The 12161-nt window shown below is 49.1% G+C and overlaps 1 protein-coding gene across 2 annotated transcripts in view; it reads right to left on the reverse strand.

Annotated features, from left to right (window-relative positions):
- The window catches only part of CRK (CRK proto-oncogene, adaptor protein), a 35450-nt gene that overhangs the window by 10254 nt on the left and 13035 nt on the right, over positions 1-12161 (reverse strand). Inside the window, exon 2 of one of the 2 annotated variants that reach the window (XM_032137868.2) lies at positions 4802-5167. In XM_032137868.2, the coding sequence (XP_031993759.1) occupies positions 4802-5167 (366 nt within the window). Of the gene's footprint in view, positions 1-4631; positions 5168-12161 lie in introns of both variants that reach the window. The other variant, XM_032137867.2, reaches the window with a different exon arrangement.

The raw sequence follows: 12161 nt of genomic DNA on the forward strand, positions 1-12161 counted from the left end.
TTGATACGGAGTTTCACTCGTTGCCCAGGCTGAAGTGCTATGGCGCGATCTCGGCTCACTGAAATCTCTGCCTCCCGGGTTCAAGTGATTCTCCTGTCTTAGCCTCCCGAGTAGCTGGGATTACAGGTGCCCACCACCACGCCTGGCTAATTTTTGTATTTTCAGTATAGACAGGGTTTCATCATATCGGTCAGGCTGGTCTCAAACTCTTCATCTCAGGTGATCTGCCCGCCTCAGCCTTCCAAAGTGCTGGGATTACAGGCGTGAGCCACCGCACCCGGCATGTATTTTTTTTTTTTTTTAATCACCTGGCTAATTTTTAAAAACATTTTTTGTAGAGACCGGGTCTCACCATGTTGCCCAGGCTGGTTTCAAACACCTGGACTCAAGCAATCCTCCTACCTCGGCCTCCGGGAGTGCTGGGATTACAGGCATAAGTCACAGCACCTGGCCAAACATCAGCCTGTTGTTTTTGCAGCTTTATTGGAACACAGCAAGCTCATTTGTTGTTTTATCTATGATTTCTTTCTTGCTACAATGGCAGAGTTGGGACACAGAATTTAAGGCCCTCAAAAACCTTTACAGAAAAGGTTTGCAGACCCCTGATCTAAGTAACAGGTAGTGTATCTAGGGCCCATCGACAGTCTTCCAAATCGATGGAAACAAATGAGGACAATTCAGCCTTAACAATTCACCTGCCCCTCCCTCCCTCCCTCCCTTTCTCCCTTCCTTCCTTCCTTCCTTCCTTTCCCTCTGTGGCCCGGGCTGCAATCTCCTCGTCTCGCTGCTGCCCCGCGCCACGGACTGCCTGGGACTACCGGCGCGGGCCACCGCTGTCTCTTTTTTCTCCCTTGGCTGCCGGCGCGCGTTCGCCATCTTGGCCACGCTGGTCGCCAGCTCCTGACCCCTAACGCTCTGCCCGCCTCGGCCTCCCAAGGTGCTGGGACTGCAGACGGAGTCTCGCTCACCCGGTGCTCGGTGTTGCCCGGGCTGGAGTGCAGTGGCGGGGTCTGGGCTCGCGGCAGCCTCCGCCTCCCAGCCGCCTGCCTTGGCCTACCAGGATGCTGGGATTGCAGCTCCTGCCCGGCTGCCGCCCCGTCTGGGAGGTAGGGAGCGTCTCTGCCCCGCCGCCCCTCTGCCCGGCCTCCCCATCTGGGAAGTGAGGAGCGCCTCTGCCCGGCCACCCATCGTCTGGGAAGTGAGGAGCGCCTCTGCCCGGCCACCCATCGTCTGGGAAGTGAGGAGCGCCTCTGCCCGACCGCCCCGTCTGGGAAGTGAGGAGCGGTCTGGAAGTGAGGAGCGCCTCTGCCCAGCCACCTATCGTCTGGGAAGAAGTGAGGAGCGTCTCTGCCTGAGGAGCGCCTCTGCCCGGCCGCCCCGTGTCTGGGAAGAAGTGAGGAGCGCCTCTGCCCGGCCGCTCCGTCTCGGAGGTCTACCACGGAGGCCTGAAGCAATATGGGGGCTGGACGTGGTGGCTCACGCCTGTGGTCCCGGCACTCTGGGGGGCGAGGCAGGTTGATCACTTCGGGCTAGGAGTTCGAGACCAGTCTGGCCAACATGGCGAAACATGAAAAATACAACAAACCAACCAACCAACTCAGTGACAACAAAACAGGTCTACCCTGGAGTCATACTCTAATTTTTTCTATTTTCCTCCCTTTCTGATCCTTTATCCCACTTTCTTTTTCTTCCTCTTCCTTCTCCCTCTTCTTTGTCAAATTGAGGATTGAGTTATTATCACTGATCCATATAAAGTCCCTCTCACATTTATTTTAACTCCCACCCCCCATTTCTATTCCCCGACTTCCCATGTGCAACCTTCCTAATATGTCTGATATGCATCTTTTTGTTTGTATGTATTTTTAGAAAATGTTTGTTTTTGTGTGCAAAAAAAATTAAAAAAAAAAAAAATTCACCTGCATCAGAGATGGACTGAAACTGGCATAGGTGGTATTGGTGGAAAGCTGCAGGTGTTTGAGATTTAACTGGTAGGCTTCCACATGAACAGAAAAAACACCCCACAGAATCCTGGGAGATAAGCCTTACCCTGGTTCTGGTGTGAGTCACAAAGATCTCTAGCTCAACAACTGATAATGCCTGAAGCTAAGCTCCCCATACCCTTGATGAGCAGTGACCACACATAGTACGTATGTTTTAGCTCAACATAAAGACATTTCTAGAAATTGGCCAGGCACGACAGCTCACACCTGTAATCCCAGCACTTCGGGAGGCTGAGGCGGGTGGATCACCTGAGGTCAGGAGTTTGAGACCAGCCTGGCCAACATGGTGAAACCCTGTCTCTACTAAAAATACAAAAATTAGCCAGGCGTAGTGGTGTATGCCTGTAGTCCCAAATACTCAGGAGGCTGAGGCAGGGGAATCACTTGAACCTGGGAGGCAGAGGTTGCAGTGAGCCGAGATTGCGCCACTGCACTCCAGGCTGGGCGATGGAGAGAGATTTCGTCTCAAAAAGAACAACAACAAAAAAAAATCCAAAAAAACCCAATACCCAAATCAAAAAGGAAAACTTACTAAAATCATAAACTTGTTTTCTACTCAAATCTTTATTTACAAGATTTGTGTTTCACAGCAGGTAGAGAAGCTCAACCATTTTTTTGAGCAGTAAAGTCTCTAAGGCAGGCATGATTAAATCTCTGAGAAAGGAAATGCAAATAGAAGCAAAATTCACATGATAACTGGTTTCTCCTGGGTCAGCTGGCTTGTTCCATGGCTTTTTTTTTCTTTTTCTTTTTTTGAGACAGAGTCTCACCCTGTCGCCCAGGCTGGAGTGCAGTGTCATGATCTCAGCTCACTGCAGCCATGACCTTTCAGGCTCAGGTGATCCTCCCTCCTCAGCCTCCCGAGTAGCTGGGGCCACAGACATGTGCCACCATGCCCGGCTAATTGTTTGTAGAGACGGCGTTTTGCCATGTTGCCTAGGCCAGTCTCCAACTCCTGAGCTCAAGTGATCTGCCCACCTTGGCCTCCCAAGGTGCTGGGATTACAGGTATGAGCCACCACGCCCAGCCTTTGTTCCATGTTTTTATTTTTATTTTTATTTATTTATTTATTTTTAGACAGAGTCTTGCTCTGTCACCCAGGCTGGAGTGCAATGGTGCGATCTTGGCTCACTGCAACCTCCACCTCCCGGGTTCAAGCAATTCTTCTGCCTCAGCCTCCCGAGTAGCTGGGATTACAGGCACCCGCCACGAAGCCTGGCTAATTTTTTTGTATTTTTAGTAGAGACGGGGTTTCACCATGTTGGCCAGGCTGGTCTCGAACGCCCAACCTCAGGTAATCCGCCCACCTCCGCCTCCCAAAGTGCTGGGATTATAGGCGTGAGCCACCGCGCCCAGCCTGTTCCATGTTTTCATACTTCCTTCAACCCAGTGCTAACAAAGTCTGTAATAAATGTCAAGAGTTACATCTAGTGACTCAGTAAGGCCAGATAAAAATTTAAAAAAGCAGAGAGAAAAAAAGAAAATAAAAAAGTCAGATCCATCATACACACAGCACCATGCCGGATGTTACCGTCATCTGAACTCACAGGAAGACCTGAGGGTAGAAATCTATTTTCCTCCAAACAAGGAACGAGAACAAGAGTCAGTGATAACCCTGACAACACACATTCCATTTCTCATTCAAGCCAGGACTGCAGGTGCATGCCACCATGCCTGGTGTGTGTTTTTTTTTTTTTTTTTTTACTTTTTATTTAAAAAGCTGAGGTCTCACTATGTTTCCCAGACTGATCTTGAACACCTGGTCTCAAGTGGGCCTCCTGCCTCAGCCTCCCAGAGCACTAGGATTACAAGTGTGAGCCACTGTGCCCAGTCTGTACTAGCTTTTACACTGAACCATCAGCTCTTCTGAAAAGAAAGGAAGGGAGAGAGGGAGGAAGGAAGAAGAAAGGAAGGAGGTAGGAGACCAAGGTGTGAGTGCAAAAGAGGAATAAAGGAATTAACACCATGTAATGGCTGGCCAGAAGGAAGTGGGCTACCAAAGATATTTCATCAGTAAAGGCGAAAGTTAATTCCTGAGGAAGAACTGGCTTTTTAAATGATTTAGAAAGACCCGTGCACCTGCCGCTCCTCGGAATGCGGACTTCTGGGTGTGCATCTCTTCAAACATCTACTAGGCCTGTTTCCTCCCGGATTCTACTCAATGAACACAATTAGTGGTGAGGAACTTCACGTCCTCTGAAGCAAAAACAAGTTTTTGCGGGAAAATTCCATTTAAGTGCTTTGATAGAGACCACTTATTACACTCAAATCCATCTGAACCCACCTTCTTTTAGACAATGACAAACAGAAAGCAAGAAACAGATGAGGATGTAGATGAGGAAAAACATTTGAGGTTAATTCCTGTGAATTCAGGTGGTGTTATTAAAGTAGTCCAAGTGTGTTTAGTAGATCAATTAAGAACATTCAGTTATACAGTTTTAAGCTTACTCATTCCCAAATAGGTTTTCTATGAAGAAGAGAAAACCCAACATTCAATGCCAAAATCAGTGCTTAGCGGCTTGCCATCTACAACATCCCAATGCTGTAGTCAGCATTGCTACAAAGCTCTAAGAGGACCGAGAGGAGACCCTGCAGCAGATCTCTTCTTTCTACATTGTGCACGTTATGTACCTCCAAAGCCAAGGCTGTCTTGTCGTAGGCATTGGGGACTCGCTTCTGGATAACCCTGGCATATATGGGCCCATTCTGGAGGTTAGGGAGCGGAGTGTTGACGCTGGGTTGGGCATAGGGCCCAGGCTCCGGCCCACCCAGTGGCTGTGGGTGGGAACCCTCCTGGTTACCTCCAATCAGAGCCGATACTGAGGCGGAGGCAGGTCTATACTTCTCGACGTAAGGGACTGGAATCATCCCTCTCTTGCCTTCGCTGTCCTCCGCATTCCACCACTGCTCTTCAGGCTTGTCCCGGATTCTCAAGATGTCTCCTTTCTTAAAGGGAAGATCTTCCTCATCATTCCCATTAAAGTCAAAGAGGGCCCGCACATACTCCGCCTCCTCCTGCCTGAGAGTCACTCCACTACCCTGCCTGGATCTGGAAACTGGTTCTATCAACGTTGTAGTGTCCAAATAGTGTATTTTGTAGAATTCCAGTAAAGCAGGCAATGAATCAAACTCTTGATCTCCTATTCGGAGTCTGGAGGGGCTCACCCCTGGAAAAAATAGAGCAGGCTGTTATTTAACGATGTACTATACTGGAAATGAAATGCAGATTTTATTTTTATTTTTTTTAGAGTTGGGATCTCACTATGTTACCCAGGCTGGTCTCGACTTCTAGGGCTCAAGTGATCCTCTCACCACAAACTCCTGAGTAGCTGGGGCTACAGGAGCCCCCCACTGTGCTTGGCGGAAATGGAGATTTCATGCATGCGTCGTACACATTTAGTCAATATTTAATCAGCAAAAAAAACTAGAAAAAATAACCCCTTCTCTTCACAGCATACCAACATCACATTTGAAAGCTGAAACATCCCCTGGGAAGAAAGATGCCCATCACTATAGCCCCAGGGAAGGATCAGGAGGCCAGGAGACTAGGCTGGTCGGGACATGCTCTCATACTTGATCAAAGACGGGGGCTTTCACTGCATTCTCCAAGTATGTTCTGTTGCTACCCCATTTACAGAGCAGTGTAAGCCTCAAGGTTCTGTTGCATATTTTTTTTTTTTTTTTTTTTTTGAGACCAAATCTCACTCTGTCGCCCAGGCTGGAGTGCAGTGGCGTGATCTCTGCTCACTGCAACCTCTGCCTCCCGGGTTCAAGCGATTCTCCTGTCTCAGCCTCCTGAATAGCTAGGATTACAGGCTCCCGCCACCATGCCCAGCTAATTTTTTTTTTTTTTTTTTTGTATTTTTAGTAGAGACGGGGTTTCACCATGTTGGCCAGGCTGGTCTCAAACTCCTGATCTCAGGTAATCCACCCATCTCGGCCTCCTTGCTAAGTGCTGGGGATTACAGGTGTGAGCCACCGCGCCTGGCCTGCATCTACTTTTCAACCTCAGGAAATGCAGCAAGCTCTCGTTTTTCATGGGTCCCTGCTGCTGTTCCAGAAGGTGGAGAGAGCTTGTGTCTACACTGAGCTCATACATTTTTTCTCTTCACATCTAGGATGTATAATTCTGAAGAAGAAAAACTATCTCTTTATTGTTGTGGTTTTTGTTGTTGTTGGGACAGAGTCTCGCTGTGTCGCTCAAGGTGGAGTGCAGTGGCACAATCACAGCTCACTGCAGCCTTGACCTCCCAGGCTCAAGCAATCCTCCCACTTCAGCCTCCTGAGTAGCTGGGACTACAGGCACGCTCAACCATACCTGGTTAATTTTTAAATATTTTGTAGACATGGAGTTTCGCTATGTTGCCCAGGCTAGTCTCAAACACCTGGGCTCAAGCAATCCTTCAGCCTCAACCTTCCAAAGTGTTGGGATTACAGGGATGAGCCACAGTGCCTGGCCTCTCTTATCTTTTTAAATCTAAGATAGGTGATCTCAATTTTATCTTTGACAGCTAAAAGGTAAAAGAACCAAGAAGCTCAACTGAAAAACTAAGGGGCTAACTGCTTAAAAATCAATTCCCAAGATCTTAAATAAAACACAGAAACTAGACTGTTCACTATGAAGCAAACAGGTCATTAAAAAAAAAGAATGTTTGGGGAAATAAAGAGTTAAAACACTCAACATCTGATAACACACTGAGGATCCAGAGAAAGAACATATTACAAACGCTTAAAATTCCTAAGACACAAATGTGTATGTGGCCCTACATACCATAATTCAGAATGGATTTCTTCTATGCTGAGATTCTAAAACTCAAGGAAAATATATGAACACACTCAAACAAAATGAGTAAATTCAAACAAGAGTCAAAGTTCCTTTAAAAAAAAAAAGAGTCAGGGTCTCGCTGTGTCACGCAGGCTGGAGTGCTGTGGCATGATCATAGCTAACTGCCGCCTCAGCCTCAAGCAAGCCTCCCACCCAGCCTCCCGAATAGCTTCAAATACAGGTACACGCCACCACACCCGGCTAATTTTTGTATTTTTTGTAGAGATGGGGTTTCACCACGTTGCCCAGACTGGTGAACTCCCGGGATCATTAGGATTTCGGCTTCCCCAACTTTTGGGATTATGTGTGGGACACCACTTTTTGTATTTTTTGTAGAGATGGGGTTTCACCACGTTGCCCAGACTGGTGAACTCCCGGGATCATTAGGATTTCGGCTTCCCCAACTTTTGGGATTATGTGTGGGACACCACAACGGAGTCTCGCTGTCGCCCAGGCTGGAGTGCAGTGGCGCAATCTCGGCTCACTGCAAGCTCCGCCTCCCGGGTTCACGCCATTCTCCTGCCTCAGCCTCCCGAGTAGCTGGGACTACAGGCGCCCGCCACCACGCCTGGCTAATTTTTTTTTTTGTATTTTTAGTAGAGACGGGGTTTCACCGCGTTAGCCAGGATGGTCTCGATCTCCTGACCTAGTGATCCACCCGCCTCAGCCTCCCAAAGTGCTGGGACTGATTACAGGTGTGGGCCACTGCGCCCAGCCATAATGTTTCTAATTAGGAATGCAAACCTTTAATTCCCACTCAGCTAAGCACCCAAAATAGCAAACTATCTTCATTGGATTTTTCACATTATGGTTTCCTGAAGAAGTAATAAACAACTCTCTAATAACTAATAAACATTCTCCATAGAGAATGAGTTTTGGCTGGGCACAGTGGCTCACATCTCTTTTTTTTTTTTTTTTTTTTTTTGAGACGGAGTCTCGCTCTGTCGCCCAGGCTGGAGTGCAGTGGTGCAATCTCGGTTCACTGCAAGCTCCGCCTCCCGGGTTCACGCCATTCTCCTGCCTCAGCCTCTCCGAGTAGCTGGGACTACAGGCGCCCGCCACCATGCCCGGCTAATTTTTTGTATTTTTAGTAGAGACGGGGTTTCACCGTGGTCTTGATCTCCTGCCCTCGTGATCCGCCCGCCTCGGCCTCCCAAAGTGCTGGCATTACAAGCGTGAGCCACCGCACCCGGCTTGGCTCACATCTCTAACCCCAGCACTTAGGGAAGGTGAGGCAGGTGGATCCCTGGAGCTCAGGAGTTCAAGACCAGCCTGGGCAACATGGCTGTCACTGCAAAAAACTTAAAAAATTAGCTGGGCATGGTGGCACACTTCTGTAGTCCCAGCTACTCGGGACACTCAGGTAGGGGGATGGCTTGAGCCTGGGAGGTCAAGGCTACAGTGAGCCATGATCACGCCACTGCACTCCAGCCTGGGCAACACAGCAAGACTCTGTGTCAAAAAAAAAATAAAATGAATTTTGTTGGGCATGGTGCCTCACACCTGTAATCCTAGAACTTTAGGAGGCTGAGGTGGGAGGATCGCTTAAGTCCAGGATTTTGAGACCAGCGTAGGCAACATAGCCAAGACCTCAACACTACAAAAATTATTTTAAAATTAGCCAGGTTGGACGGGCACGGTGGCTCACGCCTGTAATCCCAGCACTTTGGGAGGCTGAGACAGGTGGATCACGAGGGCAGATCAAGACCATCCTGGCTAACATGGTGAAACCCCGTCTCTACTAAAAATACAAAAAATTAGCTGGGCGTGGTGGCGGGTGCCTGTAGTCCCAGCTACTCAGGAGGCTGAGGCAGGAAAACAGCATGAACCCAGGAGGCAGAGCTTGCAGTGAGCCGAGATCGTGCCACTGCACTCCAGCCTGGGCGACAGAGCGAGACTCTTGTCTCAAAAAAAAAAAATTAGCCAGGCATAGTGGTGCATGCCTGCAGTTGCACCTACTTGGGAGGCTGAGGTGACAGATCGCTTGAGCCCAAGAGTTTGTGAGTACAGTGAGCCATGATCGCGTCAACGCACTCCAGCCTGGGTGACAGAAGACCTTGACTCTTAAAAAAAGAAAAAATAAATAAGTTTAAAAAAAAAAAATGGGCACAGTGGTTTATGTCTGTAATCCCAGCACTTTGGGAGGCCAAGGCAGGAGGACTGCTTGAGGCCAGTAGTTCAAGACCAGCCTGGGCAATAAAGTGAGACCCAATCTCTTAAAAAAACAAAAAACAGGCTGGGTGCAGTGGCTCACACCTGTAATCCCAGTACTTTGGGAGGCCGAGGTGGGTGGATCATGAGGTCAGGAGAGTGAGACTGTCTCAAAAACAAACAAACAAACAAAAAAACTATTAGCCAGGCAAGGTGGTGCATGTCTGTTAGTCTCAGCTTCTCGAGAAGCTGAGGTGGGAGAATCGCCTGAGCCCAGGAAGTCAAGGCTACCATGAGTCGTGATCATGCCACTGCACTCCAGCCTGGGCGACAGAGCGAGACTCTGTCTCAAAAAGTAAATAAGTAGGCCGGGCGCGGTGGCTCACGCTTGTAATCCCAGCACTTTGGGAGGCCGAGGCGGGCGGATCACGAGGTCAGGAGATCGAGACCATCCTGGCTAACACGGTGAAACCCCGTCTCTACTAAAAATACAAAAAAATTAGCCGGGCGTGGTGGCGGGCGTCTGTAGTCCCGGCTACTCGGAGAGGCTGAGGCAGGAGAATGGTGTGAACCCGGGAGGCGGAGCTTGCAGTGAGCCGAGATTGCGCCACTGCACTCCAGCCTGGGTGACAGAGCGAGACTCTGTCTCAAAAAAAAAAAAACAAAAAAAAAACAAAAAAAAACAAAAATCCAAGAGTTTTGTGAGTTTTTGGCTTTGTTGTTGTCTTGAGACACGGTGGTCTGGCTCTGTCACCCAGGCGGGAGTGCAGATCTCAGCTGAGTGCAACCTCTACCTCCCGGGCTGAAGCTATCCTCTCACCTCAGCCCCTGAGTAGCTGGGCCTACAGACACACATCACCACACCCAACTAATTTTTTGTAGAGACGGGATTTCGCCATGTTGCCCAAGCCAGTCTCGAATTCCTGAGCTCAAGTTATCCATCTGCCTTGGCCTCCCAAAGTGCTTATAGGTGTGAGCCACCATGCCTGGCCTTGGCTTTGTTTTTTGAGACAGGAGTCTCCCTATGTGGCCCAGGCTCATCTCAAACTCCTGGGTCCAGCGATCCTCTCACCTTAGTCTCCTGAGTATGAGTTTTTGTTGTTTATTTTTAGAGACAGGGTCTAACTCTGTTGTCCAAGCTGGAGTGCAGTAGTGTGATCACAGCTAACAGCAGTCTCAAACTCCTGGGCTCAAGATATTCTCCCACCTCAGCCTTCTGAGTAGCTGGAACTAAAGGTGCGGATGGCATTGCACCCAGCTGATTTTTTTTTTGAGACGGAGTCACATTCTTGTCGCCAAGGCTGGAGTGCACTGGAGCAATCTTGGCTCACTGCAACCTCCGCCTCCCGGGTTCAAGCAACTTTCCCGCCTCAGCCTCCCGAGTAGTTGGGACTATAGGCCCACACCACCACGCCTGGCTAATTTTTGTATTTTTAGTAGGGACGAGGTTTCACCATCTTGGCCAGGCTGGTCTCCAACTCCTGACCTCGTGATCCATCCACCTCGGCCTCCCAAAGTGCTGGGATTACAGGCGTGAGCCACTGTGCCCAGCCCTTCACCCAGCTGATTTTGAAATTTTTTTTATAGAGACAGTGTCTTGCTTTACTGCCCAGGCTGCGGTTTTGTTTTTGTTTTCTGAGATAGGGTCTGGCTCTGTGGCCTAGGGTGGAGTGCAGTGGCATGATCTTGGCTCACTGAAACCTCCACTTCCTGGGCTCAAGCCATTCTTTCACCTCAGCCTCCCAAGTCGCTGGGACCACAGGCAAGCACTACCATGCCCAGTTAATTTTTGTATTTTTTGTAGAGACAGGATTTCACCATGTTGCCCAGGCTGGTCTTGAACTCCTGAGCTCCAGAGATCCACCTGCCTCTGCCTCCGAAAATGCTGGGTTTAGAGGTGTGAGCCAGGGCACCCAGCCTGTTTTTTTTTTTTTTTTTTTTTTTTTGAGACAGGGTCTTGTTCCGTCACCCAGGCAGGGGTGTAGTGGCATAATTTCAGCTCACTGCAACCTCCACTTCCCAGGCTCTAGTAATCCTCCCACCTCAGCCTCCTGAGCAACTGGGACTATAGGCGCACATGACCACACCTGGCTAGTTTTTGTATTTTTTGTGGAGATGGGGTTTTGCTATGCTGCCCACGCTGGTTTCGAACTCCTGGGCTCAACTGATCCGCCCACCTTGGCCTCCCAGAGTACTGAGATTACAGATGTGCACCACTGCAGTACTGAGATTGCAGATGTGAGCCACTGCATCCAGCCTATTATTAATTTTAATTATATGTGAGCCACTGCATCCAGCCTATTATTAATTTTAATTATTTGCTTATTGGGATTTTTCTTGTGTGTGAAAGGGTCTTTTTTTTTTTTTTTTGAAGACAGAGTCTTGCATTCCAAGCCGGAGTGCAGTGGCTGGATGTCGGCTCACTGCAACCTCCACCTTCTGGGTTCAAGCAATTCTCCTGCCTCAGCCCCCCAAGTAGCTGGGATACAGGTGTGTGCCACCACGCCTGGCTAATTTTTGTAATTTCAGTAGAGACGCAGTTTCACCATGTTGGCCAGGCTGGTCTCAAACTCCTGACCTCAAGTGATCTGACTACCTCGGCCTCCAAAAGTGCTGGGATGACAGGCATGAGCCACTGTGCCTGGTATGTGACAGGGTCTCACTCTGCTGTCCAGGCTGGAGTGCAGTGGCACAATCTCAGCTCACAGCAACCTCCCTTTCTTTCTTTTTTTGAGACGGACTCTTGCTCTATTGCCCAGGCTGGAGTGCAGTGGTGCGATCCTGGCTCACTGCAACCTCCCTCTCCTGGGTTCAAGTGATTCTCTTGCCTCAGCTTCCCGAGTAACTGGGATTACAGGCAGCTGCCACCACACCCAGGTAATTTTTTGTATTTTTAGTAGAGATGGGGTTTCACCACGTTGGCCAGGCTGGTCTCGAACTCCTGGCCTCAGGTGATCCCACCGACCTCAGCCTCTCAAAGTGCTGGGATTACAGGTGTGAGCCACCACACCCGGCTGCAGCCTCCACTTTCTAGGCTTAAGCAATTCTACAGTCTCAGCCTCCCAAATAGCTGGGACTATAGGCACAAGCCATCCACCAACACCCAGCTAATTTTTGTATTTTTATTTTTACTTTATTATTATTTTTTTGAGACAGAGTCTCACTGTTGCCCAGGCTGGAGTGCA

Source organism: Hylobates moloch, unplaced genomic scaffold (genome assembly GCF_009828535.3).
Source record: "Hylobates moloch isolate HMO894 unplaced genomic scaffold, HMol_V3 SCAFFOLD_19, whole genome shotgun sequence".
NCBI classification, from domain to species: Eukaryota; Metazoa; Chordata; class Mammalia; order Primates; family Hylobatidae; genus Hylobates; species Hylobates moloch.